Raw genomic sequence first — 21,312 nt, forward strand, 5'->3', positions numbered from 1 at the left:
TATAGTTCTCCATTCACGAAAAACAAATAGTTCATTTGCTTATTCATTCTTTCTCATCTTATATTTCTCAAATTATTATTTTGTTTTCTACAAGCTCTGACACTATTTCTCTCATAATCTAATAACATAATATTCGCCTTTCATTCTCATGGTTAATCCTTTCTTCACACGGCCATGACGTTAAATCAACACAAAAAAAGAAAACAATTGTTAAAGCCCCACTTAGTGCAATTTATTAAATTGACATACGTCGATGTATTATTATCCATGTTTTTCGACATCCTCGAAAAATATATATATTTCTTTAATTCTAATTCACTAAATGATCTATTAAAAATAGTGCAAAACCTATTCAAAGGGGGTTACTTCATATTCCTCGTGTATTATGATTATAACAATAATATCATGATGACGAAAGCTTTAGTTAAGATCATTAAAGAATATTCTAGTCATGCTAGTCGTGCTTTAAATCTTGCAGAACTTTACGAGCGGCTTTATAAAACACACACCTGGCGAGTATGACAAGGAAAATTGTTAAGTACATGGATTTCAATTACAAATTCAATTTAATTTCAATTTATTCTTGACAATCATTGAAACATCATCAAATTGTACATTCGTATATAAAAATATCATTACAAGAAAAGGAGGGCAACAAAAAGTTAACACTTGAAAATAAGAAGGCTCCAAAAAACAAAGTAATTAATACACATCAGATAAAGAGGGGAAAAGGCGAAATATGCACAATCACACACACACACACACACCCAGAAACATCGTCGTCATCACACACAAAAGCACACCCGAACATCATATGAGGTGAGTTTGAGTTCAAATTAGGCACAGGTACAAATAATGATCTTTTTGAGTTTGCATTTAAACGAAGAAACAGTTGAACATGAAAAAAGGTATACATTGAGATTATTCCAGATTAGGGTTGAAGCTGTTTTAGGGTAATGAAAGTTATTAGCAGAGCGAGTATTGTATCGGTGTATTAAAGTTATAGTTATATTGAAAATATTTACAATATTAATGGGAGCATATCTATTAATCATGTAAACGATGATTAGTAAAAGTTGATTTATCATCTAAAATTAGACTTAGAAATTTGACTGTTTTAGTTACATTAAGAATTGTCAAACCTAGTTTAAATTTAACAGCATATATGTTATACGAAATGTTTGGTTTACAAAAATACGCAACATTAGTTTTATTTGAAATTATGATTTTTAAACACTACAGTTTTACTTTGAAAATTTCAGCAATCCCAAAAACTTTCAATATAATTTTTTCTGTGTGTTGAATTTTTAAATCAAAAGTTGAGATTTTTAATATCTTCTCCCAACACATTTTTTTTAGTTGGCTGAAACGCACAGTTGAACTTTCATGATCGCATATAGCCTTTTTTTTTTGTTTGTTGATATTCTTGATGGGTAGAAAAATTACGTGAACTTGTATGCCAGTTTAGAATATTCGGACGAACATTCTTATTAGCCTATACTAGCATAGGATCATATACAGGAAATCTCCTGATTATAGGTGGCTACACGCTTAAGATAGTTGGGCAGAAAATGTTAAAATCTGCCAAAATTGGATAATAAAAACTAATAATTGGGTAATAAATTTGCTCAATATAATAAATGCCCAGAATATATATATATTTATCAACATAACTTACCCAACACAGATGGACATGCAGTATATTGCTCAACATTTTAAGAGTGTATTGGCTTAAACCAAGGAAAATATAGTCCTTCTCTGGGCTTTCTAGAATACAAGGAGTACATTTACATGTGTATGATATATTGAAAAGGTTTCTTTTATGACGGAATAAAATGTCTTATCTAAACGTAACATTATAGTGGCCCAAAATTATTAGCTCGTTTTCAAGCATTTTATGAATTCAAATATTGAACAATAATTGCAGTGAAGTTTGATTTTTTTTATCTCTTGTTTGTGGGATTAAATTTTTAGGACAGGTCGACTTGGACGCTACTCTCACTTTTGCCGTCATATTTCTCGTCCTGGGTATTAAATGAAGGATTATCGTAATCCATAGTTGTGAACACACCCTTCTCCTCTTTATCCTTCTTATCTTCTTTACCCTCCTGATTGAGAATGTAGATGCCGTTCTTACCAGAGGAGGATTTGTCCTCGTCAGAATTTCTGTATAAGGGGGGAGAAGCGTATATGGCCATAATAAAAAAAAAACTAAAAATTATCATTGAGCAAATTATGGAATAACTTACCCCCAACAATTCGAACTTCTCCATCAGCATGATCAGTAGAAACGTTCAAACTTACACTGAATATCTATCTTTGTTTTCCCAAGGATTTCAGAAGCTTTCACATTGCAGAAGAACATAATTATGCACATAATTTTGCCATAATTAATCAGTTTATTATTATTACTATTTTTATTATTACTATTTGTTATTATTATTATCATTATAAATCACAAAAAAGTGATTTTCCTATTACAAATCTCGTGATATTCGCAAACATCCACTTTTGTGTGAAGGAATCGAAATTGTGATATCACAAATGTTCGATAGGTTTATCACAAAGCCATCTTATCATTAAGAAATCGATAGTGTGCTTAGACATGTTAGATGATTTAAGTTTGTGATGATATCACACATTGCATTTTGTTTTAAGAGGAAATCTTATATGAGATATCACAATTCACAGTTTATCTGTGCGCAAATTAAACTTGTAATTATATCGCAAGTTTTATGCACATATTATATTGTAGTGAATTCGAGAATTAGTTTTGTGTAGAAATTTAGTGGAATTTCTGCGCAAAACTATGTGCTCAAATCTATGGTGGCGGCCCTGAAGGGACATCACAAATAGACCAAATCGCGAATATTCCCGACGAAATTCACGACGTCGCCAATTTCGTCGCCAATTTCGTCACGAATTATTCACGACGAAATTCACGACGTCGCCAATTTCAAGAACATTATGATCGTATTTAAGCTGTAAAATCACATGGACTGAATCCATTAATATATGGATTCTTTATCTTCAGGAAACGTCTTTTAGCCAAAAACAGGTTAGTGAATGAAACCTCAAAGCCTTCGTCATTCAAAGAATCAAACAATATTGTCTATCTTTGCGCTTGATCGGAAATCAGTCTCGATAAACAGGTCCTCAAACAAGGGGGTCAAGAGTTCCATTTATGCACGTACCGCAACAAATTCATGACGAAATTGGCGACGTCGTGAATATTCGCGATTTGGTCCATTTGTGATGTCCCTTCAGGGCCACCATACAAATCCACTGTAGAGAAAGAAGGGAGTTCAGATGGGCAAGGAGAGTGTTTACGTACATCCCAAAATTTTCGCCTTCTTCGATGGTCTCGGGAAGTTTCTGCCCCAACGTTTCGGGGAGGAAGAGGGTGAGGAGACCGGCAATGACCGAGACAGATCCGTAGATGACCAGTGGAAGTGGAGTCCAAATCCTTGCCAGTGTGAGTATGAGTGGCGCCAGTATACCAGAGATGCGTGAAAACATCGAGCACATACCCATAGCCGCACTCCTGTTGTCCACAAAGATTTTTTTTTTAAGTTTTTAAAAATATGTACAAAAATTTTGAATCGTTACTGCGTACAAATTTTGTTGCGGATAAAAAACAACATCGTATTCAAGGGAGTTTGGAGGTAACTACCTGAAAATGTATTTGTTTGTTCAACATACGATTTTGTTTTTATTTGATATTGTATCATTTAGATTTCCAATAATTATATTGCAATCAACTTGCTGATGTCGGAACTTGGTCCTTGATAACTTAATAATTTATTTGCCTGCATTAATTTTCGATTTGTGTCACACACACACACACACAAATAATCTCGAAATATCGTGGCTTAACATGATTTTGAAAAGGTATACCTAATGTTGGTTGGGTAGAGTTCCGCAGTATAGAGATACAGGATCGCAAATGACGCTGAAATTCCAAATTTACCAATCATGGCAACGGATGTGAGTGCTGCCCCAGGTGCTATCGATATTATTAATAGAAAGAGGAAAAGATGCAAATTTGAAACTCATTAAGAGAGGCGTGAAGTGATGAGCATGTTTTTATCATAGGGCATATTCTATAGGGCATATTATCACTTCTGAAAAAAAAGATAGAAAGTACTAAAAATGTTAAAAAAAAACACCAGGCCTTAAATAAGTCGACAAAAAAGGAAGATAAGTGGGATGTGCGTAAAAGCGCCACTTTCGGGGGGGGGGCAAATTAGCGGTACAACACCCCCCCCCCCCAAAAAAAAAAAAAATAATAATAATAATAATAATAATAATAATAATAATTAAAAAAAAAAAAAAAGGTAAAGTAAAAGTCGGATATCACATGTTAAAAATGGGGCCACTTCAATGCCTAGCCCGGTGTCAAATCAAAAGGGGTGAAAATTCCGGACGCTTTTTGTTCCTATAAGGGCAATTTAGGGGCCAGGGGCAAATGGTGTATTGATATTGCAATAATAAGCAAACACTTACGTATGAAAGTTGTACAGAGGCAGGCGACACCGCCTACCAACAAGCATATGCTGAGGCTTATCTTCCGACCGATGACCTTGATCTCGATGGCGAACACGGAGATTAAGTATGCCGGTACCTCGACGGCTCCTGAGACTGCGAAAGCGACGTAGTCGTTGACACCGAGGTTAGAAGTATTTAATGATAGACCGTGGTAAACCATAGCATTCACCATCCTAATGAATAGATAGAGATAAACTTTAATAGACCGACGTATACAATAACACTTACCATCATAATGAATAAATAGGAAGGGAATAACTGAAAAGCAACATTAAAAGCCACGGTAAACATTTCATGTTGCCAATTCTTTCTTTAAAATCCCTGATACTTGATATTATTGATATTGCTAATTCTACATTTGGTATCCACTACTATTAATGATAAAGGTCATGACGATAAATGTAATTATAAAACTTCATTAACAAACCAACAACAATAACTAAACATGCAGCAGTAATGATTTATAAACATTAAACATTAAAAGTGTACATTAGGAACAAAACTGGACATGAATACACATTTACCTTATAGGGATACACCTTTTTCGCCAAAATACTTTGATACTTTGACATTTTATGTGGTATCATAAAAAAAAAGGTTCGCAACTGAGAAAAAAAATAATAAAAAAGGACGTGAAAGGAAAAGGGTATTTAATTGCTTTTAAAATATCATAGTACAATCAATCATACAAGTAGAATTTCCTTAAGTAACATTTGCTGCCCCGTAATTCGCTTCGCTCGTTTATGATTATTTAGAAATTTCCTCCGTTAGCCATATTTGACGCCCTCAATTGACCTCGTTCATGAAACTGTTCCCTAAATTGCAATCATACATTACTTTGACACAAAATCAATTTTACATCAAAGAAAAAAAAATAACTCCAGATGAAAGCTATCCTTAAGTTACGAACAGTTGAACAAATTATATATTCATGTGACTGTCTTAGCACAAAGGACCACGTACCAATTGTGATTACAGTAGAGCGTAACCTTACCAACATCTTTATGAAACGCCTAACTGGTCATCCAAGCGTGAACACTTTGGCCAGTATTCTAAACTTAGGTTTAAATTAAACCCTGGTTTTACAGTTGTTGTTTAACTATGGATAGCCAATTGGGGCATCCATTTTATTAACTCATTGTTCATAATTGTCTGGAAATGACAACTAAAGTACGTTGTTCATTATTCTTTGTTATGAATACAAAATAGTAAACATAAGAAATATACAATATAATTTTTTTGGCTCCCCCATAATATTAGCACAGACTTAGACCGTGGTCTGAGTTAAACCTGACTTCAGAATACGTAAAATGATATCAAATTGTTATTTTTTTTTTACTCGCTCAGTGTATTCCGAGGCATACAAGGGAACACATACAGAACAATATTACGATTTTGTCATCGAGTGTCATAATGCCAAGAACGGGTATTGTTAGGAAGGATAAGGCTCTCACTGTGACCATGGACCTACTACTCTTACTCAAAGTAGTAGGATCATGACATACCAGTTGAAAATAAGGTTGATGGTTCTTAGTCTCATTCTAGGATATCGGAATAAATCTACTCTTACTCAAAGTAGTAGGATCATGACATACCAGTTGAAAATAAGGTTGATGGTTCTTAGTCTCATTCTAGGATATCGGAATAAATCTATTCCTGTGGCTCTTCTTTCCTTCGGTGCAACTTCCTACATAATTAAAGAAAAACAAATTAAGCAAAATGTGGAGTTTATTTTACAACCAGGTATACGATGAACTTAAGAATGTTCTTTGAGAGCATTAGAGAGTGCCTAATTCGACCATGAAAGGTATTTTGCATCCAATTTCGATGAAATCTTTTGAGTTAAATTTTAGTTGATTTTTTTTATCGTGAATTGTAGCATGTGGAGCGTTTCATGAAAAAAAATATAAAGTCAACCTAATCCACTGAATATTAATTACAATAGGCATCTGTATAGCGCCACCTTTATAAAAATAATCTATTCCGAGGAGCAATATTATCATTACACCGGCTTTAGCCCGAGTTGCCTTTCCCAGCGCTGTGTAAAGCAATCTTGTCGGGTACACATTCACAGCACCTGCATGGGTTGGGTACAGCATAATGTGGATCAACTTGTAGCTGAATTACGACATGGCTGGGATTTGAACCCACGACCATCTGTTTCAAAGTCCCGCGATAAATCCACTGGACCAGCATGCTCATTGCTTTAGCTAGGGAAATCCTTGTTCTGATTGGCTCTGTGCACATACGTCAGTTTAAATCAATGGCAAGAAGTTATGTAATGTTTCACACGTGCCCTTTACAGAAAAAAATATTAAACGGAGCTACGAATTCATAAAGATTTGCTTTTGTGACGTCACAGACGAGCAGCTCCCTATTATGTTGTATGTTATAGAATTTGAAAAATGTCATTTTCTTTTTAAAAATGAAAGTGATCTCATTTGTACGGGGCTTACATCATCAGATTATTTATTTCATACTGCCTTCTGTAAAAAAAAAAAAAAAATCTATTCATCATGCTGCATCAAACGGATGTAATTTATAATAACAATAATAATAATAAATGTGATTTTTGAGGAGCCAAATCCAATTTATGGAATTGATATCACATAATGGGGGAGCTGCTCGAATAAAACTTAAAAAATCGTAACTCCCTAATTCTTTGATGGATTTTATAAAAGCTGCATGATTTTTTTCTACATTTTTGTTCGGATCTTATTAAAACCAACTTGTTGCATGGGTGTAGTTACCCTTTGACGACATGCTTACTTGTTCTTTCTTGAATTCATTGCTGAAGATCGGACCTGACAGAGATTTGTTGTTGGAGTCTGCGATTTTTGCCAGGGTCTTTTCTGCTTTATCGTACCTTCCCACCGATATTTGCCAACGCACAGATTCTGGAAGAAAGCTGACAAGGAAGAGTAAAAAAAAAAATTAATCATCGTTAGCAACTACGCGATCTACGAGTGAGGTCCGATAATTAGCTTAATTTGTAGCTTCTCCAGTCTTATTTTGAGAAAATATCATTTATAACTAAAGAGTTAAAAATCAACCACCTCTGATATAATTCAAACCTTACTATAGTATGTGTCCAATTAAGACAGAGAGATACGGAGGAAATCTTTTCAGGAAAATAATTAAGCAATTATCTAAATCTGCACATAACGAAACATGTTGGGTTTTGCTTATTTAGCAACTCCCTGCAATTTAGCTCCTTTCTTTTCTTGCCTGGAAGGTGTAAAGTTGCACACCTCTAAAGTTGCTCAAGGACCAAACAGATATAGCTCCATAGATATATCAATTATGACAGTCGTTCGCAAATTTTAAACATGCGTATTGGATCCATGTCATACTTCATCGATTTCAACCATTCCTTTCTGTGAATGAATTGGTAAGAGATGTGCTTTATTTTTCTAAGCAATAAAACAAAGATTTTGGCCACCGGGTTTGGTATGAACTATGAGAACATGGAAAAATTACATTAAGTTGAAATGAACCCTTTTGTCATGTTTGTGTTTTTCAACCATTTATTTTTATCCACTCTTTATAGGAGGACCCCAAATGAATAAAAAAAAATCATATTACCTCTAAAATGGACCCTGTATAATTATGTTGATTTTTTTTATCCGACAATTTCTATTTGACATCTGATTTTATGGAAATGGAAAAAGGTAATCAAACAGTAAGCTAGTCTGAAATATTAAGGTAATCTATTTGTCAATTAGTTAAATAATGCAAAGTTTCAGTAATCAAAAGGTCTGAAATAATATCTATGAATCTGGCATTTGTATGTAGGCCAAAGAAGAAAATGACAGAAAAAAATCCAATGGTTTGTTTATATTTTGTTATTTTATGTGTGTATCCTCAGAAGTTAGCGACCTTATAAAATCCAAATAATAACACTATCAAAGTAGTTAAAAACGTGATAAAATAGTCATGTGTATTTAAACACACTTACAACATCATGACTATGTAGATAAGTGCTGGCGAAGCGCAAATTAGCTCTAAGGTTCTCCAGTATCGCACAAAGTACGCAATTCCCGCAAGAAGCACGTAGCCAATAGCAAAAGGTACTACGAACATTATACCAGTGACGTTACGTTTCGATGGCCCGACGAACTCAGTTCCTAGAAAGAACCAATTATAAGAGGGGAAACATAATGAGAAAATTGTAACGACTTAAAGAAGAACACTTTGTGATAAAAAAAAATAACATTTTATCATCAATCGTTATGGCGGCATAGCAGAGATTAGGTTTCGTTCAAGGGTTGAATCACAGTCGAGGTGTACCGCAAGGTGCAATGTTTGGACCCATCCCTTTCTTAGATTAAATATGTACAATGGTAGAATAATCAATATTGGTAAACAGACATCCACCGAGAGACTCACAATAATGAACAAGAATAGATCTAGTAAAATAAACTGTTTAGATGGGATAAGCATGATTTGTGGCGTATTTTGTGGGAAATAAGGTGCGTGGGACGCGATTGTTTTTAATAATAATTGGTTCGCAAGATACCCCGGGACAGGTGCGAAAAGTAAGTCGTTAGATTATTTTCTTATATTTAATAAATTGATATCAAACCTTTCTGAATTCTATTTCGAACAATAAAATGCGGAAAATTGATAGTTGATTGAGGGTTTTTAGCTTTCTTTCTACATCACCCTTTTATCTTTTCACAGGTCTGGACCAAAATTGTGTAATTCTCCGGACAGAGTAATAAAAGAGGCTGCTAATCTGAACCGATTTAAAATTACGCATCAAAAAAATTCTTCTTAATTCTTACTGATTCAATCAAATATTTTGTGAACTTCATACGTATCCAAGGTAGTGTTGATTATTTTAAAGTCAATATTTAATTTTGTATATAGTGTATATACATTCGTGTCACAGAGTTTATGTCTATATAAATTTATAGACTTTTTTCATATTATTTTTACTCTACTTATATGATATTACCCTTGTATAAAATTTTGATAGGGGTCTACATCTTACAAGCTTTGCTTTTCAGTAGACCCCTCCACTTCTTTTTCCTTTCATTGGTACGTTTCAACCCTGCATGTGTTATGCAGTTTGTGCATCTTTTCATTGTAAAATGATTTATTATGAAATGTACGTTGATGATCTGTGGAATATGAATATATAAATAAATAAATAAAATTATCAATCTTCCCTCAATCTCCCACCCACCCCCTCGCTTTTACCTTATTGCGAACAATGAAACTATAGTCCAGGACACATATAGCCCCACCCCTGATATGCCGGGATGGAAGAGAGGGGAGGGGAGAGAGAGAACGAAGGGAAAAGAGAAGAGTGGGTTGAGGAGAGAAAAATACCAGGCGTCTTGAAGGAATTCTATATATCTTACCAACGATGAAAGAGATAATGTAGATGGAGATGGCAGCATACCCCTGGAAGAACCGGAGAACAGTGAATACCCACCAGTTTGGTGAGAATGCCAAAGCAACACCGACAACAAGCCGAACAACCATTAGTACCATTAACGTCCACCATCGTCCCACGCTTTGTACAAAAGTAACAAAACATGCAATTGATAAAAGTTATATTTTTTAAAGTAAACAAACGAATCAAGCCTTTCTTAAAACTAATTATTATTAAATTATCATCATCACCATCACCATCGTCATTATTATCACTATTATTATCACAATCATCTTCATAATCATCATTGTATTTGTTGCGAACCTGGTTTATTTTACCCAGAAAAATGAAATAATGGATGAACCATAAACCCATGCAATAAAGAAAATCATTGCAAACATGAGTAAATGAAAATACCTTATCTGATTGTATTTTATGATGTAAATTATGGGTAATAGACATTAGACACTTAACAAAAAAACGGTCAGCTTACACGTCGGCCAGTGAACCGTTGATAATCGAACCGGCTAAATATCCGGCGTAGAAAACGGATTGAGATACTTGAAAGAGATCTCCATTGTCACACACCAGGTCATACTGTGGACACAACAAAATAATGAATGGAAATTAGAGAGAGAGAGGGGGGGGGGTAAATTATTTGGGTGTAGAATTTATTGTTACAATGTGATATTTAAGTATTTTATTGTTAAGTTTTAAGTATTAGTACAACGACAAATAAATAAATAAAATGACAATAATTGATTCTAATTGGAGTGAGAGTATCATCTTCGTGACAAAATAAAATTCAGTGATTTTTTTATGATAACTATTAGAAATGGTCGCTTACTCGGCAAATCATATGCGGTTCGTGTTTCTTCAGAAAAAAAATCCGAATGTAATGCTAAAAATGTTATTCATCTTATAATGCTTTATTGCTTTGTTCGGCCTTTTTCAGTTCTCAACGTATTGTTAACCAAACACTGTGTCACAACCCTATGGCCAGTATTCTGAAGTCGGTTTTAACTTAAACTCAGGTTTAAAGTTGTGGTTTAAGTATGGATAGTCAATTGTTACATAAATCACTAACAGTAGAGATATTATATTTCATCTCATTTTGCTCCCAAATCATTCATAATTGTCTAGGAAGTATAAATAAATGATTGTCTTCACCATCGATGAATCAGTAAAGAGCACAGTAAACATAAGAAACATACAACTTAATACAAATTTTGGCACTTTTGGCTTCTCATAATTTTAGCACAGATTTAGACCACGGTCTAAGTTAAACCCGACTTCAGAATGCGGGCCTATATCTTCATAGAAAGAAGAAGAGAAACAATCCTCGCGTCACCCATGATCGTTTTTATATACATAAACTTACATCAGTGACAATGGACGATTTGTATTGACTTCTGTCGTACACCCATCCGTCGTCGCATTCGATGACTTGAGATGTCGGCCAGCTGTGGTCATTGAATGGATCGACGCTTGGATCAAACGCCACACCAGACACGTTGTATTTCACGCACTGCGCGTACACGAGTTCGTTGTCGGTCGTATAGTTGACGGGTATGCTGGCGTTCTTCATAGCGAGCATGCACGATTTGTCGCTGAGTCCGGCGGCGCTGCAGTCGAAGTCGTTCCATTGTGGCACCTGGTTAAGAATATAACGGTTAATTTTCGACGGAGCTACATGTAGGTAAGAAAAGCACCAACAAAATGATGTAAAGAAAATCATCAAATAAAAAATAAGAGGGCCCATTTTAAGAAATATTGCACCATTTTATTTTCTCTAGCCTTTAAAAGTGAACATTATGTAGTATTGTGCACATTATCTGACCGGGTTGGTTGAAAAGCAGTTATTACAAAAGCTAATATTTCAATTATTCTTTATTAATTGGGAGTTCACACAAATTTATTTGAATAGAAAGATAAAATCGAACGAGGATATTAATTAAAATCTGAGAAACTTTTAGGGGATGAGACCGATGAGAAAGAAAACGAAGAGGTCGTAGACCAAGTGACGAATCACGTCATAGTCACACAATATTGAATCGCAACTGAAACTTGTTTCTAAAGGCCTTGTCCCACTGCACTTACGGATGCAGAGATGATGTATAACGGAACAGAATCTTGCCATCCGTTGGAAAACGTAATGTATCCGTTATGTACTCTTTGCATACGTGTCTCATATGGTCTTTATCCATGGAGCATCTGTCCACTGTGATTTCATTGTTCGCCCATCTTGTTCATTGTCTGGAGCGGATGAAAACGGATGGAGCCACCCCGAAATTTTGCTTGTCCGCTGTATCCGTTATAAATACGCTTTGTATCCGTCGGCCACTGGGACCAGGCCTTTAAAGCCCCTTTCACAATTGACGTACGACCTGTTTACGACCGCCTGCAACAGATTTTTCTTGTTGTTGCACGATCGATCTCTTGGTGTCTTGCGAGCACTCGCAGTGGTTGTAGACGAACGCACGAATTTGAGGTGGTCGGAGGTGGTCGTGACTGGTCGCATCTGAATCTGAACATGTTCAAAATCCAAACGCGATCAAATACGATTGGTTTACTCGCATCAGGTCGTACCATCGGTCGGACGATCATCGTGTGAGTGTTGTTCAACGTTGTACGACTTGGTGCGAGAGGTGACACAACTACGTATAGTCGCATTTAGTCGACTGGAGGTCGTACAACACTTGCACATGCGCTAGATACCTACAGAGACCAGTCTTGCGACTGGTTGCGATAATATAAGACTGTTGCAAGACCGATCGAAATTACGGCTTACAACATTCCACTACCGTTGCATTCGCATGTATGCGACCGTACAGCCCCTTTCACAATTGACATCCGACCAGTTTACGACCGCCTGCAACAGTTTTTTTCTGCTGTTGCACGATCGATCTCTTGGTGACTTGCGAGCACTCGCAGTCGTTGTAGACGGTCGCACGAACTCGAGGTGGTCGTGACTGGTCACATCTGAACTTTGAACATGTTCAAAATCCGAACGCGATCAAATACGACCGATTCACTCGCATCAGCTCGTATCCGGGGTCGTACCATCGGTCGGGCGATCATCGTAGGAGTGTTGTTCAACGTTGCACGACTTGGTGCGAGAGGTGGCACAACTAAGTAGTCGCATTTACTCGACTGGAGGTCGTACAACACTTGCACATGTGCTAGCGACCTACATGTACAGAGACCTGTCTTGCGACTGGGTGCGATAATATGATGTGCCATAAGACTGTTGCAAGACCGATCGCAACGGCTTACAACATTGCACTACCGTTGTGTGCGACCGTTCCCCTCGCAATCCCTCGTGCAACACTCGCATGTGATCGCACGAGCACAATAGGATCATAATCGACTTACTCGTGCAACGGGTTTTACTGGTTGTTTTTGTTGTACGACAGCTGTTGCAACTGTGAAAGCCTATGTGCGATATTATGAGATGACTGGCGATTGATGCCTGTTGCAGCCTGTCGCACGACCAAAAGGTCGCAAGTGGTCGTACGTCAATTGTGAAAGGGGCTTTAGGCGGATACAATAACGTTTTCCAACGGATGGCAAGATTGTGGGTGCGTCGTGGTCTAGTGGTTCTGACTCTTGCCTTTGAAACATAGGGTCGTGGGTTCGAATCGTAGCCATGGCGTGTTTTCCTTCAGCAAGAAATTCATCCACACTGTGCTGCACTCGTCCCAGGTTAGGTGAATGGGTACCCGGCAGAAATAATTCCTTGAATGCACTGAGCGCCGGTGATGGTAGCTCGAGCTAAAGCCGGGGTAATAATAGCAGCGCTTTGTATCCTCTGGCAAAAAGCGCTTTATAAATCCAGCTATTATTATTATTATTCTTTTCCGTTTTACATCATCTCTGCATCCGTAATTGTACTGGCCGACGGATACAAAACGTATTCATAACGGATACAGCGGACGAGCAAAATTTCGGGGTGGCTCCATCCGTTTTCATCCGCTCCAGACAATGGACAAAATGGGTGAACAATGAATTTTAGAGATAAAAGGATGGTATGTTAACAAAGATAACTCCTAGATATTTGACGGAGATTCATTGATGCCTACCCATTTAATAAACCATTATATGAAATCAATATCAGTTCTGCTTTATAATATACATTTACCGCATTATTTGTGATTAGTAAGGGTGCATGACTGAGGATTTTTTTTCTCCCAACACAAAATGGAAAGACAGTATCATTTATCAGGTCCAGGGTTCAAATCCCATAGCAGCACTAGCGTTCTTTGGCAAGGCGTTTATCTATATTTGCCACTCTCTACCCAGGGCGTATAACCTGTCTTCATAAAGGGGGTCATGATGTTGAACCAAGTGCAAATATTTTGTTTCTTGGGTTTCTTGTTGCAATGGCGTTGGAAATATATCATTTTAGGGATAAAAGGATGGTATGTTAAAAAAGATAACTCCTAGATATTTGACGGAAATTCATTGATGCCTACCCATTCAATAAACCATTATATGAAACCAATATCAGTTCTGCTTTATAATATACATTTACCGCATTATTTGTGATTAGTAATGGTGCATGACTGAGGATTTTTTTTTCTCCCAACACAAAATGGAAAGACAATATCATTTATCAGGTCCAGGGTTCAAATCCCATCGCAGCACTAGCGTTTTTTGGCAAGGCGTTTATCTATATTTGCCACTCTCTACCCAGTGCGTATAACCTGTCTTCATGAAGGGGGTCATGATGTTGAACCAAGTGCAAATATTTTGTTTCTTGGGTTATATATCGATGAGCACCTATCCTGGAAAAATCATCTAGATGCTGTCTGCACAAAGGTGTCTCGCAGTGTAGGTGTTGTTTATAGGTTAAAATCAATTTTACCTGAAATGATACTAATAACAATATACAATAGTGTTGTTCTACCTATCTGACATATTGTAATGTTGACTGGGGAAACACTTTCAAGTCTTATCTTGATAAATTGAGAGTATTGCAGAAAAGGGCAATACGACTTATAACAAATTCTAATTATAGACATCCAAGTACTCCGTTATTTCTTCGTCTGAAAGTGAACTTGTGTCGTTCAATTGTGCATTGTTCATGTTCAAACTACAATCAATGCCTCAAGAATGTACCTTAAAAAATTATTTCTTCAGAATTCACAAATACATAATTATAATACACGTCAAAAGGATCTATTTCGTCAGCCATTTGCGAGAACAAATGTCACTCTGACCTCCTTTCATTTATCATGTATTAAAGAGTGGAACAATTTACCTGTTAATATAAAAAATAGTAAAACTCTTTTCATGTTCAAAAGATTATCCAAAACTTTCTTTCTTGACAGATTATGATTATTTTCCTTCAATATGTATTTTGAGTTGATGTATTTGCATTTAAGTTGATGACCTACTCAGAATTTATGTTTAGTATGTGCATATGTGGGTGGATGTGGTTGTGGTTGTGTTTGTATATTTGTGTGTTTGTAATAGTTTTCCATTCTATTTGTAGCATCTTAACCTTATTATATATATTTTTTTCTCTCCTTTTGTATCTTGTAGATTAGTATATCCTATGTTTTATGTTAATATCCAGGGCCCTATACTCACAAGCTTTGCTTTTAAAGGGGTCCTAAAACCAATTCGTCTATGCTATAATCTAATTGATGTATGTTTATGTACTCATTTACGTTGTATGTATATCTATTTTGATTATGATGTGATGTTTTTTGTTTTGAATAAATAAATAAACTTAATAAATGAATAAACGTGTACCTGATAAAAAGGGATTCCTTGAATACTTGAATACTTAAGTACCTGATCAGGATAACCGTGCTAAAGCCGGAGTAATAGCATACAGCGCTTAGAAACAACATTTGCATTAAGCGCTTTATAAATGTTGCATATCATTATTATTATTATCATCATTATTATTACTACTACTATTACTACTATTATTATTATTATTATCATTATTATATATTATCATCATCATCGTTTTTATTATTATATGCAACTTAAAAAACGATTATAAAAGTTGCAGGTGATCCGTGCTTGGCAAATCACAACATAAAATCATAATCTTCGGTGGTATTCGACAGAAAATTATATTAATAAACTTTGCCCATTCTGTTCTTTTCTTGAAAAAAAGTAAGATAACTCATGTTTTTATTTTTTCGTATCGGGTAGAAGGCAATGAAGGTAAACTATTGAAAGCCTTTATCATTGTTTTGTACTGGAGTTCCTCCGATTTTAAAAACACAGTAACGGTTTATCAAGATGTGGCCATATTTACCCGGCTCCCGTTGAATAAAAGATCATAAAGTACTACAATGGTTACAAGCTACTAATACCCCCGTCACACTTATTCGGAATCAGCAGGAATCGGGCAGAACCAGCCGGAATGAAGAACTTTCAAAATTCGTGCCACATTCGGGAGGGAATTTGAAATTTTCACTACTTTTGCAAAAATGTCGTTCGAATACTTAGAACGTCCTTTGATCCCGCCTCTAATGATTCTTGCACATTCCGGGTGTTTTGACTGTCGAATGCAGTTCGAATACAGTCGGAACACAGGAAGAATATTAAGAATGCTGTTAGAATGCAGCAAGAATATTTAGATTGCAGTCAGAGAGCAGTCAGAATGCACTTCGAATGTCGTTCGATATTTCTCCACTTCGAAAGTTTTGAACATGAGCAAAACATTCGGGCCGGTCACAAGAATGGACCCGAATGTCTGGAATGCACTAAGAATTTTTAGAATGCGCTTCGAATATCCAGGAATGTACCAAGAATTTTCAATCCGACGGCATTCCGGGTCATTCCGCCTCTAGTGTGACGGGGGTTTAAGATCTGACATTCGAGTGGCTGCTATCAAATCTGTAGCTGACATTTCGTTTTCTTAATCGACATCATGTTGTTTTGAGGTCTTTGTTTCCTGATGATAATCGAAGTTGTCATTAAAACAAACTCTTTCCGCATGTACTACGATGCACTTTCAAGTGTTGGGGTCATTCGAACATTATGAAAACAATTCGAAATACACGGATTCATACCAGATGGCACCGGTGACACGACATTTTCTCCGGCGACAATTGCTCTTGACTTTATTTCGTCTAAGATACAAAATCTTAAAAATGTTGGCAACATATACTGTCCACACAACAATTGGTTAAAACTATATCCAATTATGGGTAGTTTTAAACCAATAATGTGTGCTTTGTGTGAAACTATATACACAGTATTGGTTGAAAACTACCCAGAGTTGGGTAATTATTTTTTAAACCAATATTTGTGTGGACAGTATGTTGCCAAACATTTTGAGAGTGAAGGTTAGGGTTGCAATATGGTGTTACGTTAGGTTTAGTGTGAAGTTTAAGATAGAGTATAGTGTTAAATCCAGGGTTGAAGTTGGTAATTCCATTAATGTGTGGAATTTGCAGTGGAGCAATTGTCGCAGGAGCAAATGTCATGGAACTTTTTGCACCACCCCGTCTCATCCTCGATAAAATAGAATGTTAATATGGTAGAACATTTATAAACGAAGGGTTGTCAGTACAGAATATCTTTAAAATATTCATCTGGCGATCGAAATTAGAAGGGAAAATATCATGTCATAACTAACCTATTATTCGCTGCATTATTATCTCTATGATTGTGCAGCCAATCTTGCACAAAAATGCAAATATATGAACTCATAAAAAAAGTCTTCTATAAGAAGTTCTTCGGCAAAAGATGTATGTGTGCTTAATATTTATGCCACTATTCGGCAATAATGGAAACTACATAATAAATATTGATACCTGTATCTGATCTTTGAATGCTTGCAATCTAATTGTGTCTATATGAAGAAGGAAATATTGCAATAATACGATCAATATACAGAAGTAAGAAGTGCAAATTAATCGATTTATGACACATCAATTGATGGAGTATGTTTGCGAGGATTTTATTGATGTTTATATTGAACTTGTATTTCAGTGCGGTAAGGAGTCAAAATGATCAAAGGTGGCTGAATTGGATATTTTGATAAAATTTACATCATGAAAATTCACAAATCATGTACAGTTAAAGTCAATAAAAACTCACTTCTTTAGACGTGATGGACTGTGTAATTGTAATTCATGGCAAGTGTGGGTACATATCGGTACGCACACGTACAGCTTAGGTACATCGGAATCTTTTGATAGGGGAAACCAGGTTATTATGATTGGAGGGGGGAGACGACCTAAAAATATAATCATGTCTTTTTCAATAAGATAATACGACCAAGGGAACGATTTTTGAAGTGGAGGTGCAGATTCGGGAAAAAAATTGACAAGCAAAAAAAATCATTTTGTTCCAAAAACGAAGGTGATTTTGGTCAGTAAACAATTGACATTCAAACAAAATTATAAAAGGGGGTTTTGCTCAAAAATTTGGGTAATTTGGGTCAAATTCCTATATTTTAGCATATAACTACCTACTTTCCAGTGGGTACTGCCTATGTTGTAATAGCGGGAGCTTCAGCACCCCTAGCACCACCGCTTCCCAGTGACATGTCTTTTTCTTCTTCATAATCAGCAACAACAGCAGTAGCATCATCATCATCGTCATCATCATCATCAACAACATCATCAACATCATCGTCATCATCAACAACATCATCATCTTCGTCATGAACAACAGCGTCATTATCATTGCCGTCGTCATCAGATCATCATCTCCATCGTCGTCGTCGTCATCATCATAATCACATCACCACCCTCATCATCATACTTCCATTATGACCCCGGTCATGCCCGTCATTGGTCTCCGTTATCGCCTTTGTCATCATTTTCATTAAAGGGGAATGAAACCCTTGGAACAAGTGGCCTTGTGTCGAAACAGAAAAATCAAAGAATAAGAACAAAGAAAGTTTGAGAAAAATCGGACAAATAATGAGAAAGTTATGAGCATTTGAATATAGCAATCACTAATGCTATGGAGATCCTCCCATTGGCAATGCCACAAGGATGTGTGATGTCACATGTGAACAACTTTCCCTTTGATGGACTATAAAATGCCCCCAAAATGTCTCTTTTTGCTTTTTCTTATGGTGATACAAACTCTTTATCCATGATGTATTCTTTAAAAATCTGTATTACATGCCCTCCTATAGAAAGAATATATGCTCTACTGATAGATATGAAAAAAGAGGCAGTTTACGTGAAATAGATACTAAAGTAATGGGGAGAGTTGTTCACAGGTGATATAACACATCTTTGTCGCATTGCCAATTGAGGATCTCCATGGCATTAGTGATCGCAATATTCAAATGCTCATAACTTTCTCATTATTTGTCCGATTTTTATCAAACTTTCGTTGATCTGTTTCTTTGATTTTTCTGTTTTCACACAAGCTATCTTGTTCTAAAGGTTTCATTCTCCTTCAACAAGTAGCAACAGCAGCAGCAGACCGCCCCAACATCACGACCACAGTCATCATCACAAGTACCATCAGTAACTCACCGCGCACCAGTGGTCCGATGTTCCTGCAAGGAAAACGGTAATCATTGACTGCCACGAGGAAGTGAAAACAATCAGACATAAGATGGCAAAAACCCTCTTCTGAAAAGACCCAAACTGACCAATGTCCACCAAAATATCGTCCAAACGAACCATGATTAATGGATGGGTTTGGTAACAGGCGAATAAAAATTTTGATTTTGATTAAAGTATTGTTTTTTAAAAGAAAGAACCTGATGGGCTTCGATCTAGCAAGCTTCTGCCTGCATCACTATCTTTCAGTAGCAAAGTTCATATTTTTTCCTGGTTTAAACCCTTTTTAAAAGAGGCCGGATTTGATTTGTTTTTACTACCCTGGGCATGCTGGGCTTACATATATTTGTGATTGGTCCGACCAACCACAACTCCGGAAACGAGCAAATCCGACATCTAAAATGTATGTTTTTCAAAATATTTTCAAGAAAATTTTGCTGTTTATTCATACGTGCAACGTTTTGTGTGCTTCTTTTTTGTTTATTCATAGGACATTGAGCGAATTCCCTGTAGAAAAAAGTACGAAATTAGAGGATTTCCTAACAATTAAGGTTGATCGGATCAATTATTTGAAACTCTTTGGAACACGGGGTCCTTGTATAATTGTTGACAAAATTACAACGAATGTGTCCTTCTTCTTCTTCTTCTCTATAAGTACAGGCCACCGTCTGGCGTATTGTCGTACTATTATTGTTATTTTGTTATATACGTGTTATTTTGGTGTTAGGTTCTGTTGGTTATACATGTGAGTATTTCTTTCACAACTATGCGCATGAACATTCACCCAAAATAGGAAGGACATAAGTCTGCCAAAGTAATTTGAAGCTACTTTCTGACTTTGGTTATGACGCTGACGCTTGAACGAGAAGAATGATGACTATGGACTGTGACCCTGCGGATAGGATGTGCCCCACCCTCGTATTTTGATTTTTTATTTTTTTTGTATATAGCGGCCTATGGGAGAGGATCGTCTGCCCCGTCCACCAACCCCCTCCCCTCCTCCCTTAGAAGGACCAACAATGTTACAAGTCGCCGCGCATGGAGGGGACATGCAGTTGCCTCCTACATGTATCTCTGGAGGTAGGTGTGCCAAAAGGGTTTATCTGGCAAGGAATTGAATAACAAAATACACATAGCAAATTTTCAATATTTTCTAAAAGAAAAGTGCACACCTAGTTACCAAGAATGCGTAATGCATTCCCATTTATTTAAATGCAGGATAAAAGAGCACTGTCGATGAAATGCCTTGCTCACGGGCATAGCTAGTGCCGCGGCCGGAAATCGAACCCCGGACTTTCAATGTACAGTGTGTCTCAGAAAAAAAGGAAACCGGGATACCCACATATTTTTTCTTCGAAGGCAAATCAAATATAATTTTTCATTTACATCGTCATGCAATTCAATTATTCTTCTACATTTTCATACCGAATATGTGACGAACACTTCTCGCATTAATGAGCTAGACGAGATTGGACAAGATTGGTTCGTGATACGACAATCGTGCTTATTCTACGATTGGCTCATTAGCATTTCTTTTGTATTCTGTATTAAGTTTCTCTCGCTGATCCCTGAAATAATGTATCAGATAAAAACGTGATTTTCTGCGCAAATCGTTTCTGATAGGCTTCCAAATTTATTGTTAGTAATCTACCATGCTGGAATGATTTGCTAAGCTGTTGGTCTGAAATTAAAGATGAAATTCCACTCTTACCATAAGTATCAAATTCATAGTATAAACATGTTTAATAATTTGGAAATCTATCTCGTATAAAAACGGGTTTCCTTTTTTGTGGGACGCACTGTATAGTCAGGCACCTTGGTCTACTCGACCATGGCACCCCCACCATGTAACCATGTAAAGCAATCATGCCAGTGCAT

The 21,312-nt window shown here is 36.3% G+C and overlaps 1 protein-coding gene across 1 annotated transcript; it reads right to left on the reverse strand.

Moving 5' to 3' along the window:
* Positions 1 to 212: 212 nt before the first annotated feature.
* On the reverse strand, positions 213 to 19,687 carry LOC129258408 (organic cation transporter protein-like). The gene is made up of 11 exons (XM_054896687.2): positions 19,405 to 19,687; positions 11,313 to 11,585; positions 10,425 to 10,528; positions 9,918 to 10,072; positions 8,507 to 8,675; positions 7,318 to 7,456; positions 6,144 to 6,235; positions 4,507 to 4,721; positions 3,898 to 4,006; positions 3,335 to 3,544; positions 213 to 2,166 (listed from the first exon to the last, which is right to left on the reverse strand). Exons 1-11 carry the CDS (start codon positions 19,555 to 19,557, stop codon positions 1,971 to 1,973), a joined length of 1,815 nt encoding a protein of 604 aa, XP_054752662.1. The 5' UTR covers positions 19,558 to 19,687; the 3' UTR covers positions 213 to 1,970.
* Positions 19,688 to 21,312: the final 1,625 nt, after the last annotated feature.

Source organism: Lytechinus pictus, chromosome 4 (genome assembly GCF_037042905.1).
Source record: "Lytechinus pictus isolate F3 Inbred chromosome 4, Lp3.0, whole genome shotgun sequence".
Taxonomy (NCBI): Eukaryota; Metazoa; Echinodermata; class Echinoidea; order Temnopleuroida; family Toxopneustidae; genus Lytechinus; species Lytechinus pictus.

Excerpts from the sequence above, each read along its gene's own strand:
- LOC129258408 (XM_054896687.2), bottom strand. The coding sequence starts at position 19,557 with ATGGTTCGTTTGGACGATATTTTGGTGGACATTGGTCAGTTTGGGTCT. Across the intron at positions 10,073-10,424 it reads AACGGTTCACTGGCCGACGT|CGTGGGACGATGGTGGACGT; the intron begins GTAAGCTGACCG and ends TTTTGTACAAAG. Across the intron at positions 8,676-9,917 it reads CATTATCTCTTTCATCGTTG|GAACTGAGTTCGTCGGGCCA; the intron begins GTAAGATATATA and ends GGTTCTTTCTAG.